Below are 25,664 nucleotides of genomic sequence, written 5' to 3' on the forward strand. Positions count from 1 at the left end.
TTAATTTACCGTAAGATGCCGTTGATAGGAACCAATCATAACATCGTGGAGGATACATATTTCATGGATGACTACAATTTTTTTGAAATGCCAAGCAAGTGGAATGATTTAAAAATTTGGTATCTCGAAACGTAATTTTTACCTTATTCCGAATTAATAATACGTTACTTTTCTTCCGTGAATTATAGCTCAGGAAAAGCAGTGGCTGTTGGCATAATATGTAGTATTCCTTCCTGCCATATAAAACAGAATGCTTCTTGTTTTCAAGAGGTATTTCTTATATACAGTATTCTTGTTCACAGAGATTAGCCTTACATACTCATCCTTCGACAGTTACAACCACTTCTTTTAGCAGTCACAACACAGTTTCTAAGTTTAATCCAACCTTAAACAGATAACAGTTCATCATTCAGGTATATTCGGTTAGCCAATGTTTGTAGATAGTTGTTACCGAACAGCCTTCACAGAGCAGGCAAAAGGACGCGAATCTTGGCCCGTGAGCTGATTTATACAGTGACTAACTTTTGTAGAGACATCTTGGTTTGCTCACTGTCTGCAGGAATGTAACGTGTGTGGAAGCCATGCGGCGCTGCGTTCGCACATGCGCAGAGCGGCCGGGTGTCGGCGCGGCTGCCAAGGTCCGCACGGAGCATGCGCACCGCGCGGCCACGCCCTGCGCCTCTGGCGACGCCCGCCGTCGCTGCCGCCGCCGCTCTCTTTCCCCATCTTGTTGCCGCACAGGGCCACTCGGCTGGAAAGTGGCTACCGGCTCCTTCCTCCGGAGAAAAGGAAAGTGCCCCGCCGCCAGCACTGCGCACACGACGGCTGCAAAATATCCCCAAGGCCACACCACAGCAAATTATTTCTTCTCGGCGAGGCTAAACGGTGCTCAATCTGCGATAATTGCTCTAGCACCTCTGCTTTGGACCAGCAGCCGACTGAAGGTGAACTCTTCTCTGCCACTGCTTAGTCAACGTAGGAAGAGTTCTTCCCCTGCAGGTAAAGAGCAAAAGTCTTCTTGTGACATCGGTAGTATGGTGACATAGGCCGGTACTTGCCCATTTGTATCGAAGAAACATCAATGCTGTGCCTACGCCAAAAGCTAGCTCACTTGACGCGAAACACTTCCAGGAATAAAGGACCGTGAAGCTCTTAAACTTGCAGCAATCTTCTGAACTCGAAACTCCGTATCATTTCCCTGTTCCCTAGCGCCTTCCTATTTAGATGAATGCTTTCTGTATTGTTTTCAGTTGATGCTTGGAACTACTGGTCCTATTTGCAGCCTGATAAATCGATCAGAAACACGGTCAGTTTTGTGGGTGATACAGTGTACCGCATTACTGATGCCTTGTCCTTCAGTTTTGGCGGAATCTGGCACAACTGGTGCCAATCCCCTGTCGTTCTTGTTGGGGCTTTCGTAACATCTGATGGTTTACATTTTCACATACGGTAAGAGTTCTAGTGTGATGGGCTGCATTAAGGTGCCTGTTCCAATGTCTACAGTGGCCAGGAGCCTGACATAGTATACCCTGAAAGATATATAGGATATTCTGTGGTTGGTTATGTGGTGGAGAATTGTGTATCACGTATTGTTGTTGGGCGAAGCTGGTGGTGGCGACGGTTCTGTAATGTTTTCAGCATGACTGCTGCCGTTGTTGGACGGTGGGTTAGAGGACGGACGGTCCTCCTGTGCAGAGGTAGTCGTGTCGTTGGCGGGGGACTTGTGAGGGACATCGTCCTTGGGCGAAGGTACTCGTGGAGGAGACAGTGATGACCCGGCCAGCGAGGACGACGACGATCTGGAAGACATATTGTCCTTGTCACTACTGGAGAAGGAACGGCCCAGCTTGGCCGCGTCGGTGTTGGCGCAGCGCGCGGCAGCCGACGCGTCGAAGGGCGGCGGCGTGATGCAGCGCCGGCCCAGCTGGTCGGCGTGCAGGCGGTGCAACGGCGCCAGCGGCGAGAAGTGAGCGCCGCCCGACGCCCCCGCAGCTGCAGCCGCGGCGGCAGCGGCGGCGGCGGCGTGTCGCAGCTGCGCGGCGGCCAGCGCGGGCGGAGCCACCAGCCGGCCGTCGGCCGTCACCTTGCCCATGAACGAGCGGATCTCCTCGAAGCAAGCGTCCTCCGCCAGAGGGCCCAACACACGCGCGTGCTGCTGCTGCTGCTGTTGCTGCTGCTGCTGGAGCTGCAGCTGCTGTCGCTGGTGATGGTGCGCCAGCAGTGCCGACGGACTGCGCCGGGGGTCGTCCAAGATCGTGGGTCCGTCCGCCTCGTGCTTCTTCAGATGGCGGTCTAGGTTCGTCTGCTGGCCGAAGCAGCGGTCACAGAGCGGGCACTTGAACGGCTTCTCCTTGTTGTGGATGTTGCGCACGTGCCGCTGCAGGTTGGACGAGATGCTGAAGGAGCGCTCGCAGTACTTGCACTTGTACGGCTGCTCCCCCGTATGTGTGCGTAGGTGGCGTGTCAGATTCGCAGATCGAGGGAACACCTTGCCGCAGAACTTGCAAGCGTAGCGGTCCTTAATTTTTCCGCCCGCTGATGCTGCGACGCCACTTCCTCCGTTGGTCTGGGCGCCAGTGGCAGCTTCGGCGAAGTTCCCCACTGGCGAAGCGGGCACAGTTACCTGCTTGGTGGTTAGGGCGTGTTGTTGCTGTTGGGTTTGCTGTTGTTGTTGCTGTTGCTGCTGCTGAGCCAGTGGGTGGCGCAGCATTTCGAACCCGGCCGCTGGCGAGACACCGGTGGGCGAAGAGTGGCCGTTGAGCAGTGAATTGGGACTCAGGAAAGCGTAGGGAGTTCGTGGGGAGTGATAGCCAGGGGGGCTGACTGGATAGGCGAGAGGTAACCGTGCGCCGGCTCCTTCCTTGTTGGCGCGGCACATCGCCTCCAGCATTAGAGGGTGAATGGGCTGGTGCGAAAGGAAGACAGGGTAGTGGCCTATGCCGGGAGAGCCCACAGGGGATTTGAGGCTGTTCGCCACGGAGGATGCGGAAGGACTGGACTGTCTCTGTTCTCTGTTCTCGTCACCGCTGCCTCCGGACGAGGCGGAAGAGGCGCGTCCGGCGGGTGGCGACGGCGACGGGGAGCCCACGATGACGTTGCGGTTCTCGTCCTCGACCTGGTGGCGGCGCCCCGCGGCGATGGCGCCCTTCTTGTGGTCGAGGCGCAGGTCGAGTGGCTGGTCGTCGTGCTGCGGCGGCGGGTGGCCCGCGGGCGACATGTGCGGCGCGCCCGCCATCTGCTGGGCGCCCGGGTCCGCCCCCGCAGCGCCGGCGCCCGCGGCCGCCGCCCCTGCGCCCGCGTTGTGGCGCGACAGGTCGAAGGGCAGGTCGTGGTGGTCGGGCGGGCCCGCGGCCGCGGCAGCCTGGCGGCCCTCCTCGGGCACGCGCACCGACAGCGGGTAGACGGCCGCCTGCTTGGGCGAGCTGTGCCCGCCCGACGCGAGCAGCATCTTGCGCGGCGACGAGTCCTTCTCGCGCATGGCATGTGCGGCGGGCCCGTGCTGCAGGAGCCCCACGCCGACGCCGACGCCAAGGAGCGCGCTGCTGCAGCCGCTGGCCCACGTCGCGGCCACCAGGCTCATAGGGCAGGCGGCCGGCCGGCGCGGCTGCCCCTCGCTCTCTGCAACAGCACACCACGCCGCTCCGTTAGGCGCGCTCGCCAGCGGCATCATCCGCAACGCACACCTCTCCGCCACCGGTATCTATCATAGACAGAAACGACAACCCGTCACACATTTTCCTAGTGGCCGTCTACTGCATAAACAAAGGGAAAATACTAAATGATATTTGACTGCCAAATTGGAGCACGCGATCTATTTTACAAATACCATTCTATTCACAAACGTCTAGGTCGCTTTTGTTAGATATACTCCTCGAACCGTTTCGGCTCTAATGAGTCATCGTCAGAACTAAAGCTCCAGTATCTAAGAAAGTGACACGTCAGGTCATCATTGTGGTCAGTTAAAAGAAATAACCATAAAAAGTGCTTGATGCTGACCTGACATGTTATTTTCCTAACAACACACGGGAGCTGTACTTCTGATGATGACTCCTTAGAGTCGAAACTACTTAATAGTAATTTATCTACCACATGCGACTTGTGAAGAAAAGAGTGGAAATATGAAACTTCTTGGCAGATTAAAACTATGTGCCCGATTGGGACATGAAGCCAGAAAATCTTGCCTGTCACGGGCTGACGCTCCTACCTATCCAGGCACGAGTTACGAACTTCGTTACTTCTGCCAGCACCTCTTTCGTACTTTCGAAGCTTGAAGCTATGAGTGGGGGATGGCCGGCGACGGGGGAGGAGGGGTAGGGTGAGGGTTGAGAGTTGCGCGTGGATAGCTCACCCTAACGAACATTTTCATGCGAAGTACAAGGCCCCAAGGTCAGAGTTCTGGTGTGGCATACAGTTTTAGTCTACGAGGATGTTTAAAATCGACGCGTAGTCCGCTGCAGGGTTAAAATGCATTCCGGAATTTTAAAGAGATTTGAATTCCGCCTTTGTAACTACTAAAAGATACGTATTTATTGCACATTTTCCTGTCATTTCAACTGTTTAAAACATCGTTGCGGTACCACGTTTTTCAAGTGTTCCTGATTTTCTGGCTTCCAGTACTTCACATTTCGTTGCGTAAAACACATTGAAATATTGCACCACTCCTGGATAAAACGCTGTGCAGTTATGTGCTTACTCAGGAGACTGTTGTGCAATATTTTGTCGCTTTTTAGGTCAAGAATCGTATGGTATATGTCTATTTTGTGTGTTTAGCGAGGAGAGCCTGATTATATACTAGCAGTCCAATACTTTGTCAATTTGTACGCGTAGTATATGTTTGTATGTTTTGTAGATTTAACGAGGAGAACGTAAATATAGATTACGCTACTGCTATGGAAATGAGCGTTTGGCGTCATTGGCCGGGAGGCCCCTTCCGGGGCAGGTCCGGCCGCCTTGGTCCAGGTCTTATTACATTCGACGCCACATTGGGCAACCTGCGAGCCGGATGGGGAAGAAACGATGATGAAGACAGCACAACACCCAGTCCCTGAGCGGAGGAAATCCCCGACGCAGCCGGGAATCGAACCCGGGCACGTAGGATGGCAATCCGTCATGCTGACCACTCAGCTATCAGGGCGAACACGCTACTGATGGAAAATGTTGTTGTGTTTTACGCCAAGAAACGTAGAGTACACATCTGTGTTCGTGTGTTTAGCGAGGATTACGTAAATATATACTTTTCGTGCAATATTTTGTCGTGCTTGACGTCGAGATATGCGTAGTACTCAAAGAAAAGGCGATTTTAGCCCAATAACATCAGTACCAAATGCAGGAATACCTGGAGACGACACATTCAGGTGTAAGTGGAAGTAAAGTAAAAATTCTAAATTTGAAATAAATAAAGTAAACACATGTGTAAAATAAATACACATTTTAATAGTTGCGATATTCCTTAAAGCAAGTACAGACACCGTAGGCGCTCAAATCAAGAAAGGGAAAAATATTCTCCAGTTGAGGTAATATCTACACTAGTCTAGTCCCTGTTTAAATTTTGTTGGTGCTACATGAATTGAGATAGACTTCAAGCCTCAACACGAAGCTATCGCTTCTATATAAAAATAGTTTTGCCTGCGCCTATATTCTTATTTCCAGCCGTTTTGTATTCGTTGTATGTGCTGAGGAAGCACAGGGGATTAAAGAGACACATAAAGAAGTCATTAAAGAATTATTTTATTTACTGCTTCGTTTTTAGTACGAATATTAATACAAGAGAACTCTTACTTTTTTACATCTTCGCTTCAGGACCGGCCACTGTAGAACTTTGTTATAAGACAATATATATTAGTAGGCTGAGGATGTTACAAAGGGAATCCCAACTGGGAATATCTGGAAGGAGATTTCTATTTCTGTCGTTCACTTCAAAACCAACGAAAAACTCCCAAAGACAGCTTAACATGTACATACTTAATCTTTGGCCTTTTAAATTGTGTTAGCAAAGATATAGCTACAGGTTAAATAAATAAATGCCGTGTGGCTAGGGCCTCCCGTCGGGTAGACCATTCGCCTGGTGCAAGTCTTTCGAGATGACGCCACTTAGACGACTTGCGTTTCGATGGGGATGAAATGATTATGATTAGAACAACACAACACCCAGTCCCTGAGCGGAGAAAATCTCAGATTCAGACTGGAATCGAACTCGGTCTGTTAGATTCCGTCGCGCTGACCACTCAACTACCAGTGGCGACAGGTTGCCATTGCGATAAGCATCTTGGGCTAGTTCCGAGCTACATACGAATCGAGTAGAGATAGACTACGATTTTTTTTCCAGTAGGAAATTATTCGTCTAATAGTTATCATGTAAAGTCCATACAATAAAATGTTCACGGCTACTTGAAGATCAAAGTGAAGATTGTAAACAGACACTGGCTGTACTGGTACCAGACGATGTAACAACAGTGACTCTTTGCTTTTTCTGTTTCAATAAGATAGATAGAGATGTTTTTTCTTCATTTGCTTACTAGGTCTTCCTCAGCACGCGACACAACTAAAATTTTATTGAAAAAATTACAGCTTATAACTAAGCAAAATGATTTTCGTGTGTCATGACTGCATGATGATGAGGCTTATGCTGCGAAATACATTGTACATACCAACTCAATGGTGTGAACTTATTTTCACAACGGTTATTGATAAAGGCATTTATTATTTTTAACTATCATATAAAGTATGTAGGTCCTCTTACTGAAAGTCCTTTACTTCGATAATAGATAAAATCTTCTGATGAGCTTCCGATGGTACCTTGTTCAACCAGTGAGCCAGAGGTTTCGCACGTGCTTGTTGCATGTGCAAGATATCGTCTGTAAAGCATCGTAGAACGTAGCTACTTGCGAAATGAATGGGTTTCAACAGCAGCTGTGAAATCCAATACGTCATTTATAGATTATGTAACAGCTATGGAGCACGACATCCATAAAATATTTCGTTGCCATTATTGCAATGCAAATAGGGTAATGGAAAATCACAAATCACCGAAGTGTAGAGCAATACAGCACGTTAAATCTCAACCTTATTTGCTGTGGCGTGTGAAGTGAGTAAACTAGAATATACGGACGCTGATCCGTTTCTCGAATGTGGACGCTGAGTTCGACGGACTTCCTGGTCTCTGTTCATGTGTCGATTATGTACGTAGCCAAATAGTATTGCCCTAGTCCTCTTGAAATGGTCGCCGTTAATAAGACGAAAACGATACTACTGTATACAAACACTCGTTACATTCGTCCACACATTACATAGACATACTTGACTAAGGAATGAAGAAGGCCCTTTTTCAGTATTATTTATGTCATATACTGACATACGAAATAGTTCTGAATGGTCGGGTTCAACCTAATTACTAGATCTGCTATGTCTATTGTTTACGTTCTACCCCAACCATTAGAAGACAGACAAAAACATTTTTTACCCTGTATCATGTCTCGCTCTCCTCTCCTTTCAAACTCTACTCATCATCTCCTCCATTATTTGACGAAAGGAGAGCATGGACCTATAAGTTAACATTTCAATTCAGATATATTTCTTTACTTGTCACGAAGTTCACTTTGTCATTTGATCAACAGTGTTGATATTATTGTGGCATAGATGCTGTTGAAGACTCTGTATAGCTGTCGCGAGGGAGCAGTAAAGTTACTGAGTCAAATTCTACCCTCTGTGATTGGCAGATATTTTCTGTAGTTTGGATGTGCTTTCAGTTGATAGTTTTGGACCGTATATAAACAGAATGTCCTCTATGTCAACTGCTTGAGAATGTTGACAGGGGGAGGGAAGATGATCTGATGATAGGAACTGAGACATCGGTACACGCTTTAGCATCCTACTTGCTGCACTTGAATTAGCGTGTCATGCGTGCGGTGGCAATGAACCATACGTAGTAAGATAGGACGCGAGATATTTATGAGTCGTTGTTTGCCACAAGGGTCTAGAGTATCTCTGAACTTGGAGCAGACATTGCGTGCTTAAAGGCCCCGGCACATCGCGTGTCTCCCCCGTTGAAAGTTCGAACATCGCTTGCGGGGATGCTGTAAAACGATTACTTCACAAGCGGTTCTGTTATGTGGGTCGACTTCTTATAGCGGCATCGTTTCTTTACTAGGATACCGCACCGAAAGTGGAGCACTTGCAACTGACACCTATCCCGAGTTAGATCAGACCTATAGAAAGTATGCCAACGTTAATTCAGTAGTTAACTTCAAGAGTCATTGTGGAAACAGAGAAACACAGCGTTAAAAGGCAGAGAGAGAGAAAGAGAAGAAACATGATCATTGTGGGGTACTATGGCTGAGTTCAAAGAATTCTTTTCACTTGTTCGTTATTGTCCTGCAGTTCTCTGAAGTTAGAAGCAACGTAGTCTTTGGAATTGAAGGAGTAGCGCCCTCTCTCTCTCTCTCTCTCTCTCTTTGTCTCTCTCTCTCTCTCTCTGTCAATAAATCCAGCTCTCTAGAGAAGACGTAATTTAAAATTAGAACATAGTTTTTGGTTTAAAAGTTTATTATTGAAGATGGTAGTTAAGGGTGCTCGATATAATGGTATTCAAAGCCCAAGTTTTGTTTCGAGTTAATATACAAAACGTCAAGATAAGCTGCAGCAAATTACTTCTAAAAAATAATTAGAAGCACAGTCGATCGGTTGTACACACTAAAATTTTCTAACTATTTAGTTATATCGGGGATATAACAGAGAACTTTAGTTCTTGTGCCATATTCCTGTCGGCATCAATGAAGTGGTTTAAAATTTAGTATACTGCGAATTTCCGAATAGTCTGTTTCACCGAGTGTATACTAGTAAGCGTCACCATGTCGAGAATTCGTGAGACACCCTCGGCGCTGGGGAAACTTCCAACAAGGTGGCAAACTGCAGCGGAGTTCGTCAGCAGTTTGTCCTGTGTTAAATTTCTGTCTTGTTTACTCTTTTCAGTATACTGTGAATGTCAAATTTGTTTTGTATCGGAATCTGTCCTTTGTTAAGTCTATGTAGATTCGTACCAACGTACGACTTAAACTAATGTGTGCTGTGCCTAGTCAGTTCGTAATTCCGAAGAAGCCTCTTTAAAGCGGAGACATTTCAACCAAGCATAATTAAACGTCGTAATAATTGAAGAAACTGAATGGAAATACCTAATAAACGTGATAGGATAACTGACAGAGACTCGAAAGGCGTTGTACACCTCGCGAGCACCTGCTAAGAATAACTGGAGAACCGTCTTTCCGGACAGATGCTGCGAATATCCTTCAGCTCTCTTTGTATCTATCACGTAGTGATGACACAGATACAACTAGGAGAACGACAGCTTTCACAGAGGAGTGCGATTACAAGCTCTTATTCTTCCAATGCTCCAGCCTTAAATGAAAGTATAGACTTCGATGAAGATCACGACTATGGGTTTAAAAAGACCAAACATCTATGGCCACCAGTCTCTTATTTACCTCCCATGACGGAATCTATGTACCTCACCTGTCTGCGTCTCGACTCTAGAGTAAATCCCATATGCTCGCATAAGGCGGGACGTGGGTACCAGACCAGCAGAAGCGCTACACAATTCGCACCAGTTGTCAGAGTGTGTTTGTAGATAATCTTTAAGTAAAATTTAATACGATTTTATTGCTCTTTGCTGCTCTTCAAGTTAAACATTGTTGAATTATATCTGATTTCTGAGTTTTTCCCGGCGTTATAAGCAATATTTCTTCGGGTGAGCCGCGCGGAGTGGCCGTGCTGTTAGAGGCGCCATGTCGCTAATCGTGCGGCCCCTCCCGCCGGAGGTTCGAGTCCTCCCTCGGACGTGGGTGTGAGTGTTGTCCTGAGCGTTAAGTTAGTTTAAGTAGTGTGTAAGTCTAGGGGCCGATGACCTCAGCAGTTTGGTTCCTTAGGAACTCACACACATTTGAACATATTCTCCAGGTGACCATCAGGTTACCAATTCGAGTGTTGTGCACGACACTTCGGCGATTGACTTGACTCTGCGAACGATGATGTTACGTCCAGTCGCTGCACATGCTCGAACCAGTACCTCACAGTCGCTTAGAGATCAGGCAGCGGCAACGAATCGATCACTACTGTTCGCAGCACCTATAATGATAGTTAGGGCCATAGAAATATTGTTCATAAAAATGGGATTGATTTAATGGACATGTCAGAAGATACACTCATCCGAAAAAAATGCATCATTTAATTCTAGAGTTTGAATCGGAGATTTTTTTTCGTAACATGACTGCATTGATCAGTATTTTCAATCATTTGTTCATTCTCCAGTTTTGTTTTGTGAAATACCCCTCGTGTTAATGTATATTGTATTAAACTGTAGTGGTGTATATTTGCTTTTGGAGGGCCTCCAACTTGAGCAAAGCAAAATTAGTTTGTTCTTATAAAAAATGGTTCAAATGGCTCTGAGCACTATGGGACTTAACATCTGTGGTCATCAGTCCCCTAGAACTTAGAACTACTTAAACCTAACTAACCTAACGACATCACACACATCCACGTCCGAGGCAGGATTCGAACCTGCGTCCGTAGCGGTCACGCAGTTCCAGACTGAAGCGCCTAGAACCGCGCGGCCACATCGGCTCTGTTCTTATATTTCCTAGACATGTTTCGCTGAAGTTCCAGCATCATCAGTGGGCTTTTATTTTCCATCCCGTTACCACAGACCTGCGGTTTTTATCGTTTTTTATGTTTTTTATTGCACTTGGTTTCTTTCTCAGTTTGTCAACTTTTTCTGATTTCTTGGAGGACAAATATGTTTCTGACAGTAACAGATAAACCGTTCCGCTATGCAAGAATAGGATAGTTGGAGTAGGCTTTACTTTAATTGCCATAATAAACTATGTAGTACAGCCAGTACTTTCGAAGACACGAACAAAATATCTTTATTTTATGTTGCACTCCGCGGCCTACCGTCAATAAGTAATTAAAGGCGCTTTATGAGGACGTAAGCACAATTAAGCCCCATTGAACCGGAAAAATAATTTAATTTTAGCGTGGTACTCCACGTTCTTCCGTCAAAAGGTAACGCAGTTTATGAAGACAGACCCACAGTTAAATTCAAGTCAGCATGGTAACGCTCGCAGCTGAGCTCGCCTTAGTGTAAAGTGGCGCAGGTGTAAGATGCTTGGTTAATTCACTTGCCTCGCCCACAAACTTCTTCACTTGCTCCAGCATGCTGCCCGTAACAAGGTGATGCCTCGCATTCAGCCGCAGGGCAGCGGCTGGAGCAAGTAGCGCTCCGGCACCTGGGCTGACCAATGCGCGCCGCGCCCACAGCCGACATCTTCGACCACATTCCCCGCGGCTGCCGCAGGGTGATCAGATTTGCATTTACACAGAGGAAAGCTCTTCTCCGAGCCCACCGGCAGCTTGCGCAAAGTGGCTACCGGGAGCAGTTCAGGAGCTTTCGACCCAAGTATGCGGCATGACCGTCACCTTCGAATGACCTACCGGAGCGCGTAAAGGTCGCCCGGAATAACCGCAGTTCTGACATCAAGGAAGAGAAATTCGGTGGCAGACTGAACATAATTTCTCAATGTGTGTATGTTGTTTCATCGATAAATAGCTTATTCAGGTAAACAAGAAAAATAATGGTCGTTCCACGGACCACAATAAGTAAGAGGAGATCGAAAAAGGTCGTTCAGAATGCTCCTATAACAACATATCCATACATAAGGAACGTCACGATTTACCAACAAGAGCTGCTGATAACATTTCTTTATTGAATAACCATTTTCGGTCCATATCCTGGAGTGATGTTCTAAATGCTTTTATGAACCTGAAGATGGCTGTGCACCGAAACTGATTGTTCGGTAGAAAAATTTTATCATATGCCCTTGGTGGTAAATCACGACATTCTTCGAATATTTAAGAGCTGTGGGGCACCAGCTTCTTAAAAGATGTTCAAAACCTCCCGTATTTTGAATCCACAGCTTACGACATCAAATCAGTTACGGTGTTCTGTACGGACGGGTGGAACTGCTGGAAAACGTATTGTATACAGATATGCGGTGGAAGATCACGTAAAGTCAGCATTAGGGAAGGCGAATGACAGAGCTTGTTGGTAGTTTTTTGGGAAAATACAACCCACCTATATAGGACATCGCATACAACACGCTAGCGCGACCAATTCTAGATTACTATTCCAGTGTTCGGGCTTCTTATCAGATAGGCATGACAACAAGAAACGATTCCAGGGACTCGGTACTAGTAAAATAACGGGTCGGTAGAGCGCACGCGCAAGTGAAACGGAAATGCTCTGGGAACTTGCGAGAATCACTGGAAGAAGACGTAGTTTTCGGGTTTGTGTGGAAATTTAGAGAACCTTTATTCGTAGAAGACTGTGCGATCATTATGCTATTACGAACACATGTGTTACGTAAGTAGCATGGGAGATTAGGTTACGTACAAACGGGCATATATACATACACAATACGCGACTAAATACGAAATATGGTAGATAATATTAGTACGATATACCCTCCTCCATCCATTGGACAATGGCTTGCGAGGTACGTACGGTGTGTGTAGACGTAAATAACTTTCATTATTTCCATGCATTCTGTTGTTTCTTTTTTATAATACAACGTCAGATTTAAGGCATTTCCTGTTGTTTATTGCGTTTTCTAGCTTTTACACTGATATGTATTAAGGATGTAAGTGAGTTAATTCTGATTGGAGATCTTATTTAAGTATAAATGGCACACATGAAATGCTTTTCAAACCAACGTGTGTCACAGCTCACTCACATGTACTGCAGTTTTATTAATGAAGTGACACACTGAGGTCGTAACAAGAAAAGCTTAATCTGTTTCAGTTGTCATACTTAGACATACTTGAAGCTCATCCACGAAATACAGATCAGCAGCAAATAAAACATCTGCTTTCCGAAGACAACCTGGTTTGGCTAGCGGTTGTAATGGATGCTACATTTCTATTTGGCTACGTCTACGTGAACATTTACTAATACACTTCCCCAGAAACATGCTGCGAACTGTATTCGCCATGATGCGTATCCACTCTTTGCTGCACGAAAAAATAGCTTGGACTCAGGGGCTCCTCCGGTGAACGCACAAATCATATAAACATGTGGGCCGATGAGTCGCAGTAGGTGCTGGCGCAAACTGATGGTAGCGTGTATGTGCACCGAAATCTACATGATGAGATAATCTAGAGTGGGAAATATTCACATGGGGTAAAACGAAACACCCTGATGGTCATGAGTCGGGTCTTACGGCAAACGTAACAAGAAACTGTCATTCGATTACGTACGTTCATTTCCTCATCTATGGAACTTTCAACAACACAATGCATCGCCCCATGCTTTCACTGTATCACAGCGGTGGAGAGAAGAGCCGATGGATGTGAGGAAGCTTGCCGGCCGCGGTGGTCGTGCGGTTCTAGGCGCTCCAGTCCGGAGCCGCGCTGCTGCTACAGTCGCAGGTTCGAATCCTGCCTCGGGCATGGATGTGTGTGATGTCCTTAGGTCAGTTAGGTTTAATTAGTTCAAAGTTCTAGGGGACTGATGACCACAGCAGTTGAGTCCCATAGTGCTCAGAGCCATTTGAACCATTTTTGAGGAAGCTTGTGTGGCTCTCCCATGTTACCTGGGATCAATGCTGTTGAGCAAATATTGAATATTACCGAACGAGGCTCTACCCGCCTTGGTCCATGTGTATTGTGGGCAACAGTTGAATGATCGTGGACCAGTCTGGTTCTACAGCTCTTTCATTGTCGAAGTCAACTTTCCGACAAGTCAACGCCATCATTAGAGCGAATAAAAGCGCTTAATTTTGCTGGGTATGTGTCCCTAACGCAGTGGCTCATATGTGTATACCTAGGAAAATGAGGCCGCTTTTGGTTTCAATTTTGAGTTAGGGCTGCGTAAGTTTCACAGTGTTACGACTTTCTTCCTCATTGTGGAAACAGATGGCGCTGTGGTTAAGATGTCTCGTATTTGCGAGGCCTTCGGTTCAAATTCTCCGTCTGTTCACACTCATGTAAGTTTTCCTGGTAAATATGTATGTGGGTGATACCTTCGATAAAACAAGCAGTGGTCAATTTTCTGCCCCATCCTCGACCAATCTGCACTCATGGTCCGTCTACATTGACCTTAATGATAAACTACGTTAAATGCTAATCTTTTTCTTTCTTGATTTTTATGTTGTCTTCTGTTTACATATTTAAAAGCGATTTTTTCTTTATCGCTGGACAAATCGCGGTGTTTTAAGACTTTTCACATAGATCCTGCTTCTCTGAGCGAACGAGGGAACATCTGATATTAAATACTACGTAATGTCAGTGTTGATTCGTCTGGTTTTTAGGGTCCTGTACCTCGGTCGGTGAAAACGAAATCCTTACAGGGTCACTTTGTTCTCCGTCCGTTTGACTGTCTGTCTGTCCAACTGTTGTGAACCCCTTTTCTCAGGAACAGGTAGACATATCAATTTGGAATTTACGTTAAGTACTAACTTCAACGGACCCTTAGCGGTGTAAAAATTTTAACTTCTAAGTCAATGTAATGAAGAGCTACAGCCATTTATGTCACGTATGTTGCGACTCACAAACCCACTCATCATAACCTGGTGGGTACTTCCCCTTTGTTTCACAGTGCAAATGACGGAAAAGGTCCGAAAATCGTTAATTTGTAGTTATTTTTATGTAATTCATTATCCGACTTTCTACCTGTCTACCTGTTAAGACACCTTTTTTCTCAGAAATTATAATAGCAAGCATGAAATCAAACAAAAAATTTAAACATATATCTTAAAATTAAAGCTTTCTCAAAAGTCTCGGAATTCCTGGGACCGATAATTGGCCAGTATCGATATCGATAACAGACAGATATCACCTAGATTCTCTGTTACCCGGATGGATGAACTCTATGGATACTCGAACATAATTAAGTTTGTACGGAACCCTGACAGTGCGAGCCCTACTTGCATTTGGCCAATTATTTTCCATGCACGCGCTTTCGTGCTAACTGTCCAACACATTACAGTCTATAGTGAATAACGTGTCTGATTTGCAGTTCTCATACGTAAGTTTTTCCACGCATGAGATAATCTGAGTGTCAAGATTCGTGGGACGCAACCTTCCAGTGCGGCGCGTAGAGTCGACTACGCAAGGAGCCTCGCGGAGGGAGGCCGGAGATTAACGGCGGCGACGCTGGTGCAGTTTCCTGCCGCAACAGCCGCCGTAAAGCAGAGCCGACCTCAACGCTTTCCTCCACACTTCCGTCCTCCTTGCTGCGGTCGACTTTCGTTAATTTCACCACTACTATGTGACCACCTGCTAACTGAACTCTTACCGAAGTGCCAGCATTTCGAGTGCCTTATACACGATACAAAAAGTCGCTCTTTGATAGCCGCTCAGGAGAGTAGTTCCTCAACAACAGCTATTGAGTGAATGACCTGACGTTTCAGACGTACTCGACAGCCTTACCGTTATCACACTAGACGGTGGTGGTGGTGAGTGAACAAACTATCATTTTAGATGAACTTGACAGCCTTATAGGTACCACTCTAGAGGACGATCGGGTACAGTAACAGGACACATTTGCGGTGGTATATCACATCGGTACCAGTGTATAAGTAACTGAAGATGACGCCGTAGTTGGCCCGAAATCTACTGCAAATATATAAAAACAATAAATGCTGATGAGTGGACAAGTGATAAGAGAATAACCGTTGTTTCCCACAACAGGAGATTCTTTTACTGTCTACTGAGTAGCCTCACTACAGTAGCAGATGTGTGATAGACGTGAATCATTTATTTTGTTTATTTGTTTATTCATTCATCGAAGGATCATCTCACAATGATATAAGATCGGCAGAGGTAACACAGTACCAATCCATGGGCCAAAATATAACACACAGAATGCATAACAAGCTTTAAGAGGATAGGACTGGTAATATACGGGGATAGAACAGATGGCCTTGATTAAGAAACCAACGGTTCATTTGCCTTAGCGATCCAGGAAAACAGCGGAAAACTCAAATCAGGATTGCCGTACAGAGCAACTCCATCCTCCCGATTACGAGGTCGGTATCCTATCAACTGCACAGCCTCATACGTTAATTCTTAATGAATAATGTTTCTTCAATTACACACAAGTTGTTTCATGTAACTTGCAGTATAAAACATAGCTTTTCTCTTCACTGCTCGCTGCACGCTGCCCACTGATGCAGATGTAACAAAATTTTCTAGAAGCCGAATGGCCGGACGATAGCGAGTATCAGTTAGGCACAGAAGATATCATAGGGCTCTGTAACCAAATAAGATAATACTGTAGATAACGAAGCAAACAATAGCAGCGGCAGTATCTTTGTCTATGATGCAGGCCTACGCCATTTTGTTTTGAAAACTCATTTGTGACACAAAGTAAGCAGGGTAAGGAGTTTCCCGATAATAACTCGTTACGAACACGTTCAAATGATTTACATGTTACTGTCATGGTAAATAACGTCTGCCAGATGCTTAGGATATTATTTTACGAGGACTGCCTAATTCAAAACAACGATGAACGAGTAAAAGATTGGCATATGACAGATTAATATCCTAGATAAATAGCTGATGAATGTTGTTCCCAAATGGACAATGCTGAACCATGCCACAAATATTCCGAAGTAATTACATTGATGAATCCCCCATTACAGACTTCAAAGCTATTACCGGTGACAGAAATGACCCTTATTACAACTTCCACGTTTTACAACGATAATTTTCTGAAATATAAAAAAAGCATTTCTGCTGCTATAATGCGAATATGAGCCCTCATTTGTAAAGTATGAACTCCCATTCAATGTGTGAGCCTCCATTCTAATGCGTTGGCTTGAAAAATTCGCTTTCTTAATGTTTTCTCCACGCGCTCATTTCGTAGATAACAGGCAGTGTAAATTAGTACCTGAGGTCACTAGCACAGCCAAATCTACGCAGTGATCATTTGCGCATGATCACAACATAAAAACGATTTGTTAACGCTTATTGAGCACCAGCAGAGACGAAATGAAGAACGTAGCGTGTTACATGCACTGCAGTTCGTACAGCTGCTTTCGAATATCTTGATTTCACAGAGGAAAGTCGATGACAACCGTAGATTTAGCTCTGTGCCGCTTATTGGAATGCCAACGTCTTATAAAGGTAAATACATTATCCTTTACGCGGCAATTGCGGGTGTAAGTATATGCTGATTAACAATCAAACAGCAGTATGATTTTAGCCGTGAGCAGTTATTATGTCTGACAAGAAAAGTGAATTACTTGATGAAGTGCGCATTCTCTAGCTTTTCCTGAATTCACTACTGCGCATTTAAACGTCCGATGGAAGTAATTCCGTATTACTGTTGACGTCAAACCACTGCGCAATAAGAGAACCACCAGAGTATTTAACAAGCGAAGTAATAAAAGATAGCAGACGAACAAGCAATTCGCATTTAGCACCTTAAAGATACAGCACTTAAAGCTATTTGACCGTTCTTTTGCAATACCCTCATACCACGTGGTACGATAACTGCAGAAATACATTCTGTATGACACTCGTTGGTGGCAGTATGGTAATGTTGATGAAGACATTTAACGTTATAATTGGCAGGCAACACTAAATATTACATGTAGCTATTACAGAAAAGAGCTACCTGAATTTCTACGGAGACTTGTCGGATAACATTAGAAGACCAGAAGATAAAAACGGAAAATTAACTCGTCTACAATTCAACTCATATTCTGCAAGTTAGATCAACATATTAGATGCTGAAACTACTATTTCGATACAGCTGGAAAAAAGAATTCGGAGTAAATACGCCGGAGTGCAAAGTAGTGTAATAATATAACCAGATCCAGGGGACTATACAATGCTGGTCATCGACCTCTGCTTATGTTTCTGCTCTAGATGTCACCGGGAGCAGTAAAGAAGATATTCTTGGGTAGCACATCGCTGTTCCGCCCGTTGAAGTTGTCGTCATTGTCGTCGGCTTTTGGGTCGTCACAAACTTTATGACCATTGCTTTCTTCGTTTGCCTAAGTGTACCCGTCGGTACTTTAACTAAGAGTTTTCTTGGGTACTCTTTCATCCCTCATTCTGTTCACGCTCTGTTTCCATCTCTCTCTGTATTTAAATATTATGTCTTTACGAAATCTGAACCTCTCCTGTCCTTTCACATATATATCGTAAGAAGCGGCAAGCTCGCTGTTCGATTCATACTATAAAAGAAACTGACGGTGGCAGTATCTTTACTGACACTGAAGAAAGGAGAAGGAGAAATAACAGGAATATCACCTCGGTGTCGATATAACTACAGACGGAGTACTCATATGAAAGTGGATTGAGGAGATGAATGGTGGTGGTTTTGTTACAGGAAGCATTCTTGCATTCGCCTGAAGTGGTTTAAGGAAATTACGAACTTATGCGCAAAGGCTTTGGAACATGTCGAACGAAATGGACAGTATCTTAAGGTTACAAAATTCACACAAACAACAGTAGAACAGTAATGATGGATTGTACCTGATTCAAGTCAGGTGACTGACGCAGAAAGCAGTTCACGAAAATTGATGTTTAAGAAGCAAAGTAACTGACTAGCAGAGAATATAATATTTAGACTGACATTAGTGAGACAAACTTTCCTGAAAACAGAAAAATATGCCAGAACATCGAATAACAAATTAAGTCTTAGAAAGGCTTTACTAAAAGTACCTGTGTGGTGAGTACGCTATCATTAAAATGAAATATAAATGATAAACAGTACAGGCGAGATGAGAATAGAAGCTACTAAAAGGTAGTGTTACAGAAGGAAATTGAGGATACGGTGGGTAGATCCACTTACTAATGAAGAGGTACTAAGTCGACTGGGGATGGAAGAACATTGTGATACTTGACCAAAGGAAATAATAGAATGACATGACACACCCTGAGGCTCCTGTAAATCACTGATTTAGTAAAACAGGGAGGCGTATGCGAGGGACGCGGGAGGGAGTGGAGCGACGTTAGTGTTTGGGATAAAAATTTGTAGACCAAAACCTAAATGCGGTAATCAGTTTCAGTTGGATTTAAGATACAGTACTTATGCAGGTATGAAAGGTGTCTCATAAGACAGACTAGCGTGAAGAGCTCCATTAAATCAATTATCTGAAGAAATGCAGCAAAGACTTGTTGTATGGCTTTATTCATGCCAAGTTTTCACTCTTCATCTAGCAACTTTTAAGGCCAGAATTATTAGGCCTCTAAACACGACTGCCTTCAAAATGAATTTCGGAATGAATAAGAAAATTAGAAACACAGGCAAAACCATGAATCCACCACTTTCCGAATGCTTGGCTGTATCAGTGCGTTACTGAAGTTGAAACTGTGTGTGCCATGAATATACATTTAAAAGGAACTGCAGGTTAGAAAATTAAAAAAAGTGCACATATCTGTCAATTAAACGCAAATACACTACTGGAAAAACGTGATAACTATTGGCACATGACTGCTCCAGCGTTCAAAATGTTGGAGGAAGAACTGTGTATTGAAGGAGATATAAATAAATTACGCCAGTTGAAGACGGGTGAAAAGCTGAAAAAAGTCTTGGCACCTGTTTAAAAATGTTTGCATCAAACCTGCAGGGGTGATAGACGACGTCATGAGAAACAACTTTTCTTAGAGAGGAAATGCTCGCTGACGCTTCCCGGTGACGTTAGGTGTCCTTTACTATTCGCCGAACCTCGGACGACGAGATTTCACCAAACTAGTAGGATCTATTAGTCAGGTGTGCTGCGTAACTCCTATTACAGTCACCCAAACTGATTCCTTGATTTGTATAAAATGAACCTAAGAGCGGGTGAAGGAAGCAGTAAGGGTCAGTCAAGTGAAAACGAGACAGATGGAAAAAAGTGAGTGTATTGTTTATTTTTCGCAACTAATCGTCATTGCTCGTAATACATTTACCTCACTGTGAGTCAATACGGTCAGTGCCTTCACGAAAAAATATTTGCGTTTGCAATGAATGTACCTAGGCTTGACAGCTCCGTTCGAAGGAAATCGTCAGTGCCTTTCTTCAGGATTCATAAAATACAGAAATGTCATAGGGAAATGTCGGGACTATAAAAGATGTGTAAGGGCTTCCCAGCGAAACAACCTTGGCAACATGCGGGCGGACGCAACCGCAAACATTTTTCCATGAAGGGGTTGACCGGCTTGTCTGATGGATAAATTTGTTAACAGCATTTATTAACAGTTATGCGGATAGATTTTTAATTGAGCAATAATTTACTTAATTTTATCCCCATCTGTTTCGTTTTCATTACATTAGCGCTTATATTTTAGAAGCGAATTAGGAATTTTAATTTTTTCTAGACATTCCCCGCCTCCCATCTCCTTCTCACATTCGTTACTGGACTGCAGGTAACACGCACGTCGTACACACGCTGCACGGTACCTATGCCCTGCCGCCTCTCAGGCCATAACAAATACAAGAGGACGCCTAGAGTCGCCGGGAAGTGTCACCGAAAATATTATCTCCATCAGAAGTTGTTTCCCATTACGTTATTTTTCACCGCTATATGTCTGTTGCAAAGACTTCGAAACACCGTGTACAAATCTACATGAAATGTGTCTGGTAGGTGTATCCCTCCGAACATGATAATTAATTTAGAGAGATCCGCTTCAGTTGTACTAATATTTATTTAACCCATGACCGGTTTCGAGATTTTAAAATCCCATCTTCAGATGTATGAAATCATAGTATCTGGTAATACACAATATGAGGTCGGGACCCATCACTGCACATTGGAGAAGACCGTCAGCCGCTGGGAGCCGTACAAAAAAATGGCTCTGAGCACTATGGGACTTAACTGCTGTGGTCATCAGTCCCCTAGAACTTAGAACTACTTAAACCTAACTAACCTAACGACATCACACACATCCATGCCCAAGGCAGGATTCGAACCTGAGACCGTAGCGGTCACGGATGCCGTACAGTAGGAACGCGAAACCACACACAGTCTTCGTCAACATGCAGTGATTGGAACTCCTGCACTGACTGGTCAGACCGCATGTTATGTATTACCACATGCTATAAATTCATACAGCTGAAGATGGGATCTTAAAATCTCGAACCCGGTCACGGTTTAAAATTTTAGTACAACTGAAGCGGATCTCTCTAAACTATCACGCCTCTTAGTTGGGTTCTTCCATGACCGCATCTCTTCAAATAGCTTTACCATATTCACGGAGCTCAACCTCCACTACAGCACGCGAAATCATATTTAGACTGGAGGCTCCAACCAGAAACAGCAACGAAAAATATAAATCAGGGTGGCCAGAAGACCATCTCAGCCCATCTTCTATTGTAGCGAACGGAGTGATGCAACTATTAGATGAGGGGTACCGGCGTCCACAAAGACGAACTACACTGAAGATGGTTCAAATGGCTCTAAGCACTATGGGACTTAACATCTGAGTTCATTAGTAAAAAAAAAAAAAAAAAAAAAAAAAATGGCTCTGAGCACTATGGGACGTAACTTCTGAGGTCATCAGTCCCCTAGAACTTAGAACTACTTAAACCTAATTAATCTAAGGACATCACACACATCCCTGCCCGAGGCAGGATTCGAACCTGCGACCGTAGCCATGAACTACCGCCAGCTGTAATTTTAAGTTACATAATCAATTTGCATCACTTTGCCTGTGATCAGAAAGTATGCAGGTAACAAAGCGAAAATAATTCAGTAGCGCTTACCATACGGCACGTAGGTAACCTACTAACAATGTGTCACAGTACAACCACGCATGTGAACGCCAAAGGTCTCGTGTCACTAGCAGTCGAGATGACAGGCATCATACCAGCATTGCTGTAACGGATCGTGCAGCCACGTCTCGATCCCTGAGTCATTTGCAAGACAACAACCATCTGTACGAACAGTTCGACGACGTTTGCAGCAGCATGGATTGTCAGTTCGGAGACCATGGCTGGAGTTACCCTTGACGCTGCATCACAGACAGGAGCGCCTGCGATGGTGTACTCGACCACGAACGCCGGCCGAAGTGGCCGTGCGGTTAAAGGCGCTGCAGTCTGGAACCGCAAGACCGCTACGGTCGCAGGTTCGAATCCTGCCTCGGGCATGGATGTTTGTGATGTCCTTAGGTTAGTTAGGTTTAACTAGTTCTAAGTTCTAGGGGACTAATGACCTCAGCAGTTGAGTCCCATAGTGCTCAGAGCCATTTGAACCATTCGACGACGAACCTGGGTGCACGAATGGCAAAACGTCATTATTTCGGATGAATCCTGGTTCTGTTTAAAGCATCACGATGGTCGCATCCGTGTTTGGAGACATCGCGGTGAACGCACATGGGAAGCGTGTATTTGTCATCGCCATACCATACTGGCGTATCACCAGGCGTGATCGTATGGGGTGCCATTTGTTACACGTCTCGGACACCTCTTGTTCGCATTGACGGCACTTTGAACAGTAGACGTTACCTTTCAGATGTGTTACGACCCGTGGCTCTATGCTTCATTCGATCCCTGCGAAACCCTACATTTCAGCATGATAATGCACGACCACACGTTGCAGGTCCTGTACGGGTCTTTCTGGATACAGGAAATGTTCGACTGCTGCCCTGGCCAGCACATTCTTCAGATCTCTCACCAATTGAAAAAGCCTGGTCAATGGTGGCCGAGCAACTGGCTCGTCACAATACGCCAGTCACTACTCCTGATGAAGTGTGGTATCGTGTTGAAGCCGCATGGGGAGCTGTACCTGTACACGCCATCCACGCTCTGTTTGACTCAACGCCCAGGCGTATCAAGGCCGTTATTACAGCTAGAGGTGGTTGTTCTGGGTACTGATTTGTCAGGATCTATGCACCCAAATTGCGTGAAAATGTAATCACATGTCAGTTCTAGTATAGTATATTTGTGCAATGAATACCCGTTTATCATCTGCATTTCATCTTGGTGCAGCAATTTTAATGGCCAGTAGTGTAACAACTGTGCCAGACACTTGTTGTCTTATAATGATGTTGCCGACCGCAGCGCCGTATTCCACCTGTTTACATATCTGTATTTGAATACGCATGCCTATACCAGTTTCTTTGGCACTTCAGTGTATAACAAAACAAGCGGCGAAAAATCGCGCAAGGCAGACTTTTCCTTCCGAGAGCCACGGCACGGCACGGACGAAAGGCGTAGCAAGCTGGATTGTGCACAACGGGAACCGGCGGCTGGGCGCGCTGCGGTAGTGACGGGGAGGGTCCGGGCGGCGCGCGCTGACCCGCCCTGCGCATCCCGCGCCGCCGCCTTTCACCGGCCGGCGGCCCGCGGCCCGCGGCGTGGCACGGCGTGGCCGCGGCCTGGGCGGGGTCGCACCTGCCACCGCGCGGCTCCGCCCGCCGGCTTCCTGGTTCGCGGGTCACGAGCGGAGCGGCCAGCTGCGTCTGCGTGCCTCCGCCGCTGGCCGCGCGGCGGCCGCCCAGCGCAAACCGCACCGCCGGCTCACGCTCTGCCCCCGGGCGACAGGGACGCGCGCCGCTGCGTTCTCTTGCCCAACCTCCACCGAAGTTGCTGCCTTCGCGCGTATAGCCGCAAGAGATGGGCAACATATTACTACCGCCCACATATATCTCGCGTAATGATCACAACGAAAAGATCCGAGAAATTAGAGCAAATACGGAGACTTACAAGCAGTCGTTCTTCCCACGCACAATTCGTGAATGGAACAGGGAAGGGGGGATCAGATAGTGGTACAATAAGTACCCTCCGCCACACACCGTAAGGTGGCTCGCGGAGTATAGATGTAGATGTAGATGTAGATGAATTGCCCGCGATTAAATCCCAAAGAAAGCAGGTGTTGACAGATGTGAAAATTACCGTACTATCAGTTTAATAAGTAACAGCTGCAAAACACGCGAATTCTTTACAGACGAATGGAAAAACTGGTAGAAGCTGACGTCGGGGAAGATCAGTTTGGGTTCCGTAGAAATATTGGAACACGCGAGTCAATACTGATCCTACGACTATCTCAGAAGAAAGATTAAGGAAAGGCAAACCTAGGTTTCTAGCAGTTGTATACTCAGAGAAAGCTTTTGACAATGTAGAGTGGAATACTCTCTTTCATATTCTGAAGGTGGCAGGGGTAAAATACAGGAGCGAAAGGCTATTTACAATTTGTACAGAAACCAGATGGCAGTTATGAAGAGTCGAGGGGCATGAAAGGGAAGCAGTGGTTGGGAAGGGAGTGAGACAGGGTTGTAGCTTCTCCCCGATGTTATTCAATCTGTATATTAAGCAAGCAGTAAACGAAATGGTTCAAATGGCACTGAGCACTATGGGACTTAACTTTTGAGGTCATCAGTCCCCTAGAACTACTTAAACGTAAAAAAACCTAAGGACATCACACACATCCATGTCCGAGGCAGGATTCGAACCTGCGATCGTAGCAGTTGCGCGGTTCGAGACTGTAGCGCCTAGAACTCCTCGACCACCCCGGCCGACAGTAAAGGAAAAAAAAAAGAAAAACTCTGAGTAGCTATTCAAATCCATGGAGAAGAAATAAAAACTTTGAGGTTCGCCGATGACATTGTAATTCTGTCAGAGAGCAAAGGACTTGGAAGAGCAGTTGAACGGAATGGATAGTGTCTTGAAAGGAGGATATAAGATGAACATCAACAACAGCAAAAGGAGGATAATGAAATGCAGACGAATTAAGTCAGGTGATGCTGAGGGAATTAGATTAGGAAATTACACACTAGTAGTAGATGAGTTTTGCTATTTGGAGAGCAAAATAACTGATAATTGAAGTAGAGAGGATATAAAATGTAGACTGGCAATGGCAAGGAAAGCGTTTCTGAAGAAGAGAAGTTTGTTAACATCGAGTACAGGTTTAAGTGTCTCGAAGTCGTTTCTGAAAGTATTTGTATGGAGTGTAGCCATGTATGGAAGTGAAACATGGACGATAAATAGTTTGGACAAGAAGAGAATAGAAGCTTTCGAAATGTAGTGCTACAGAAGAATGCTGAAGGGTAGATGCGTAGATTGAAAAGTCCCACATTTGATTACTCAGCTAATTCAGTAGAGACTATTACTACGATTAATTGCTTCATGTGTGGATCCGCAGTCTCCACTTAATTTCGGAATGATAAAACCATTTTAAGTATCCACCATATGCTGTCAAATTCTTTATGCAAGATGAACTTTAGTGCATTATAGGCCAGTTTCGGACTGAAGCATTTTCAAATGCAGTTGCGTTGGTAATTAGTACGTCATATTTAAAAACTGTGTCTGTTCCCACGTAGCACTAAATAATTTTTAAACAAGACACACACGTCCCCGATGCATTGCATTTGAAAATGGTCACAGGTCGAAACTGACCGGTAATGCACTGTAAAACATAATGCACTAAAGGTCACCTTGTATAAAAAAATTTGACAACCTATGGTGGATATTTACAATGGTTTTATCACTGAGAAATTACTGCTATTCTGAAACAGTGAACGAGGTTTTAAGCACGGTCAGTTACCTCTCGTGGCTCGAACTCTTCCAGTTTTGGAATCACTCCATGCCTCACAGATATTAATCCTTGTTTTCAGCTCGTTTCAGTCCTTCCAGATGGCTATCTACTTTAGCCGAGTGCGCACTTTAGTTCCAGTGTTTGTAATTTAAA

At 45.1% G+C, this 25,664-nt stretch overlaps 1 protein-coding gene across 1 annotated transcript; it reads right to left on the minus strand.

The window, feature by feature from the left end:
* Positions 1-1,582: 1,582 nt before the first annotated feature.
* LOC124594138 (histone-lysine N-methyltransferase PRDM16-like) lies at positions 1,583-23,604 on the minus strand. The gene is made up of 6 exons (XM_047132495.1): positions 23,225-23,604; positions 11,173-11,335; positions 3,299-3,700; positions 2,652-3,235; positions 2,042-2,552; positions 1,583-1,924 (listed from the first exon to the last, which is right to left on the minus strand). Exons 1-6 carry the CDS (start codon positions 23,602-23,604, stop codon positions 1,583-1,585), a joined length of 2,382 nt encoding a protein of 793 aa, XP_046988451.1.
* Positions 23,605-25,664: the final 2,060 nt, after the last annotated feature.

This window comes from Schistocerca americana, chromosome 2, assembly GCF_021461395.2.
Source record: "Schistocerca americana isolate TAMUIC-IGC-003095 chromosome 2, iqSchAmer2.1, whole genome shotgun sequence".
Classification (NCBI taxonomy): Eukaryota; Metazoa; Arthropoda; class Insecta; order Orthoptera; family Acrididae; genus Schistocerca; species Schistocerca americana.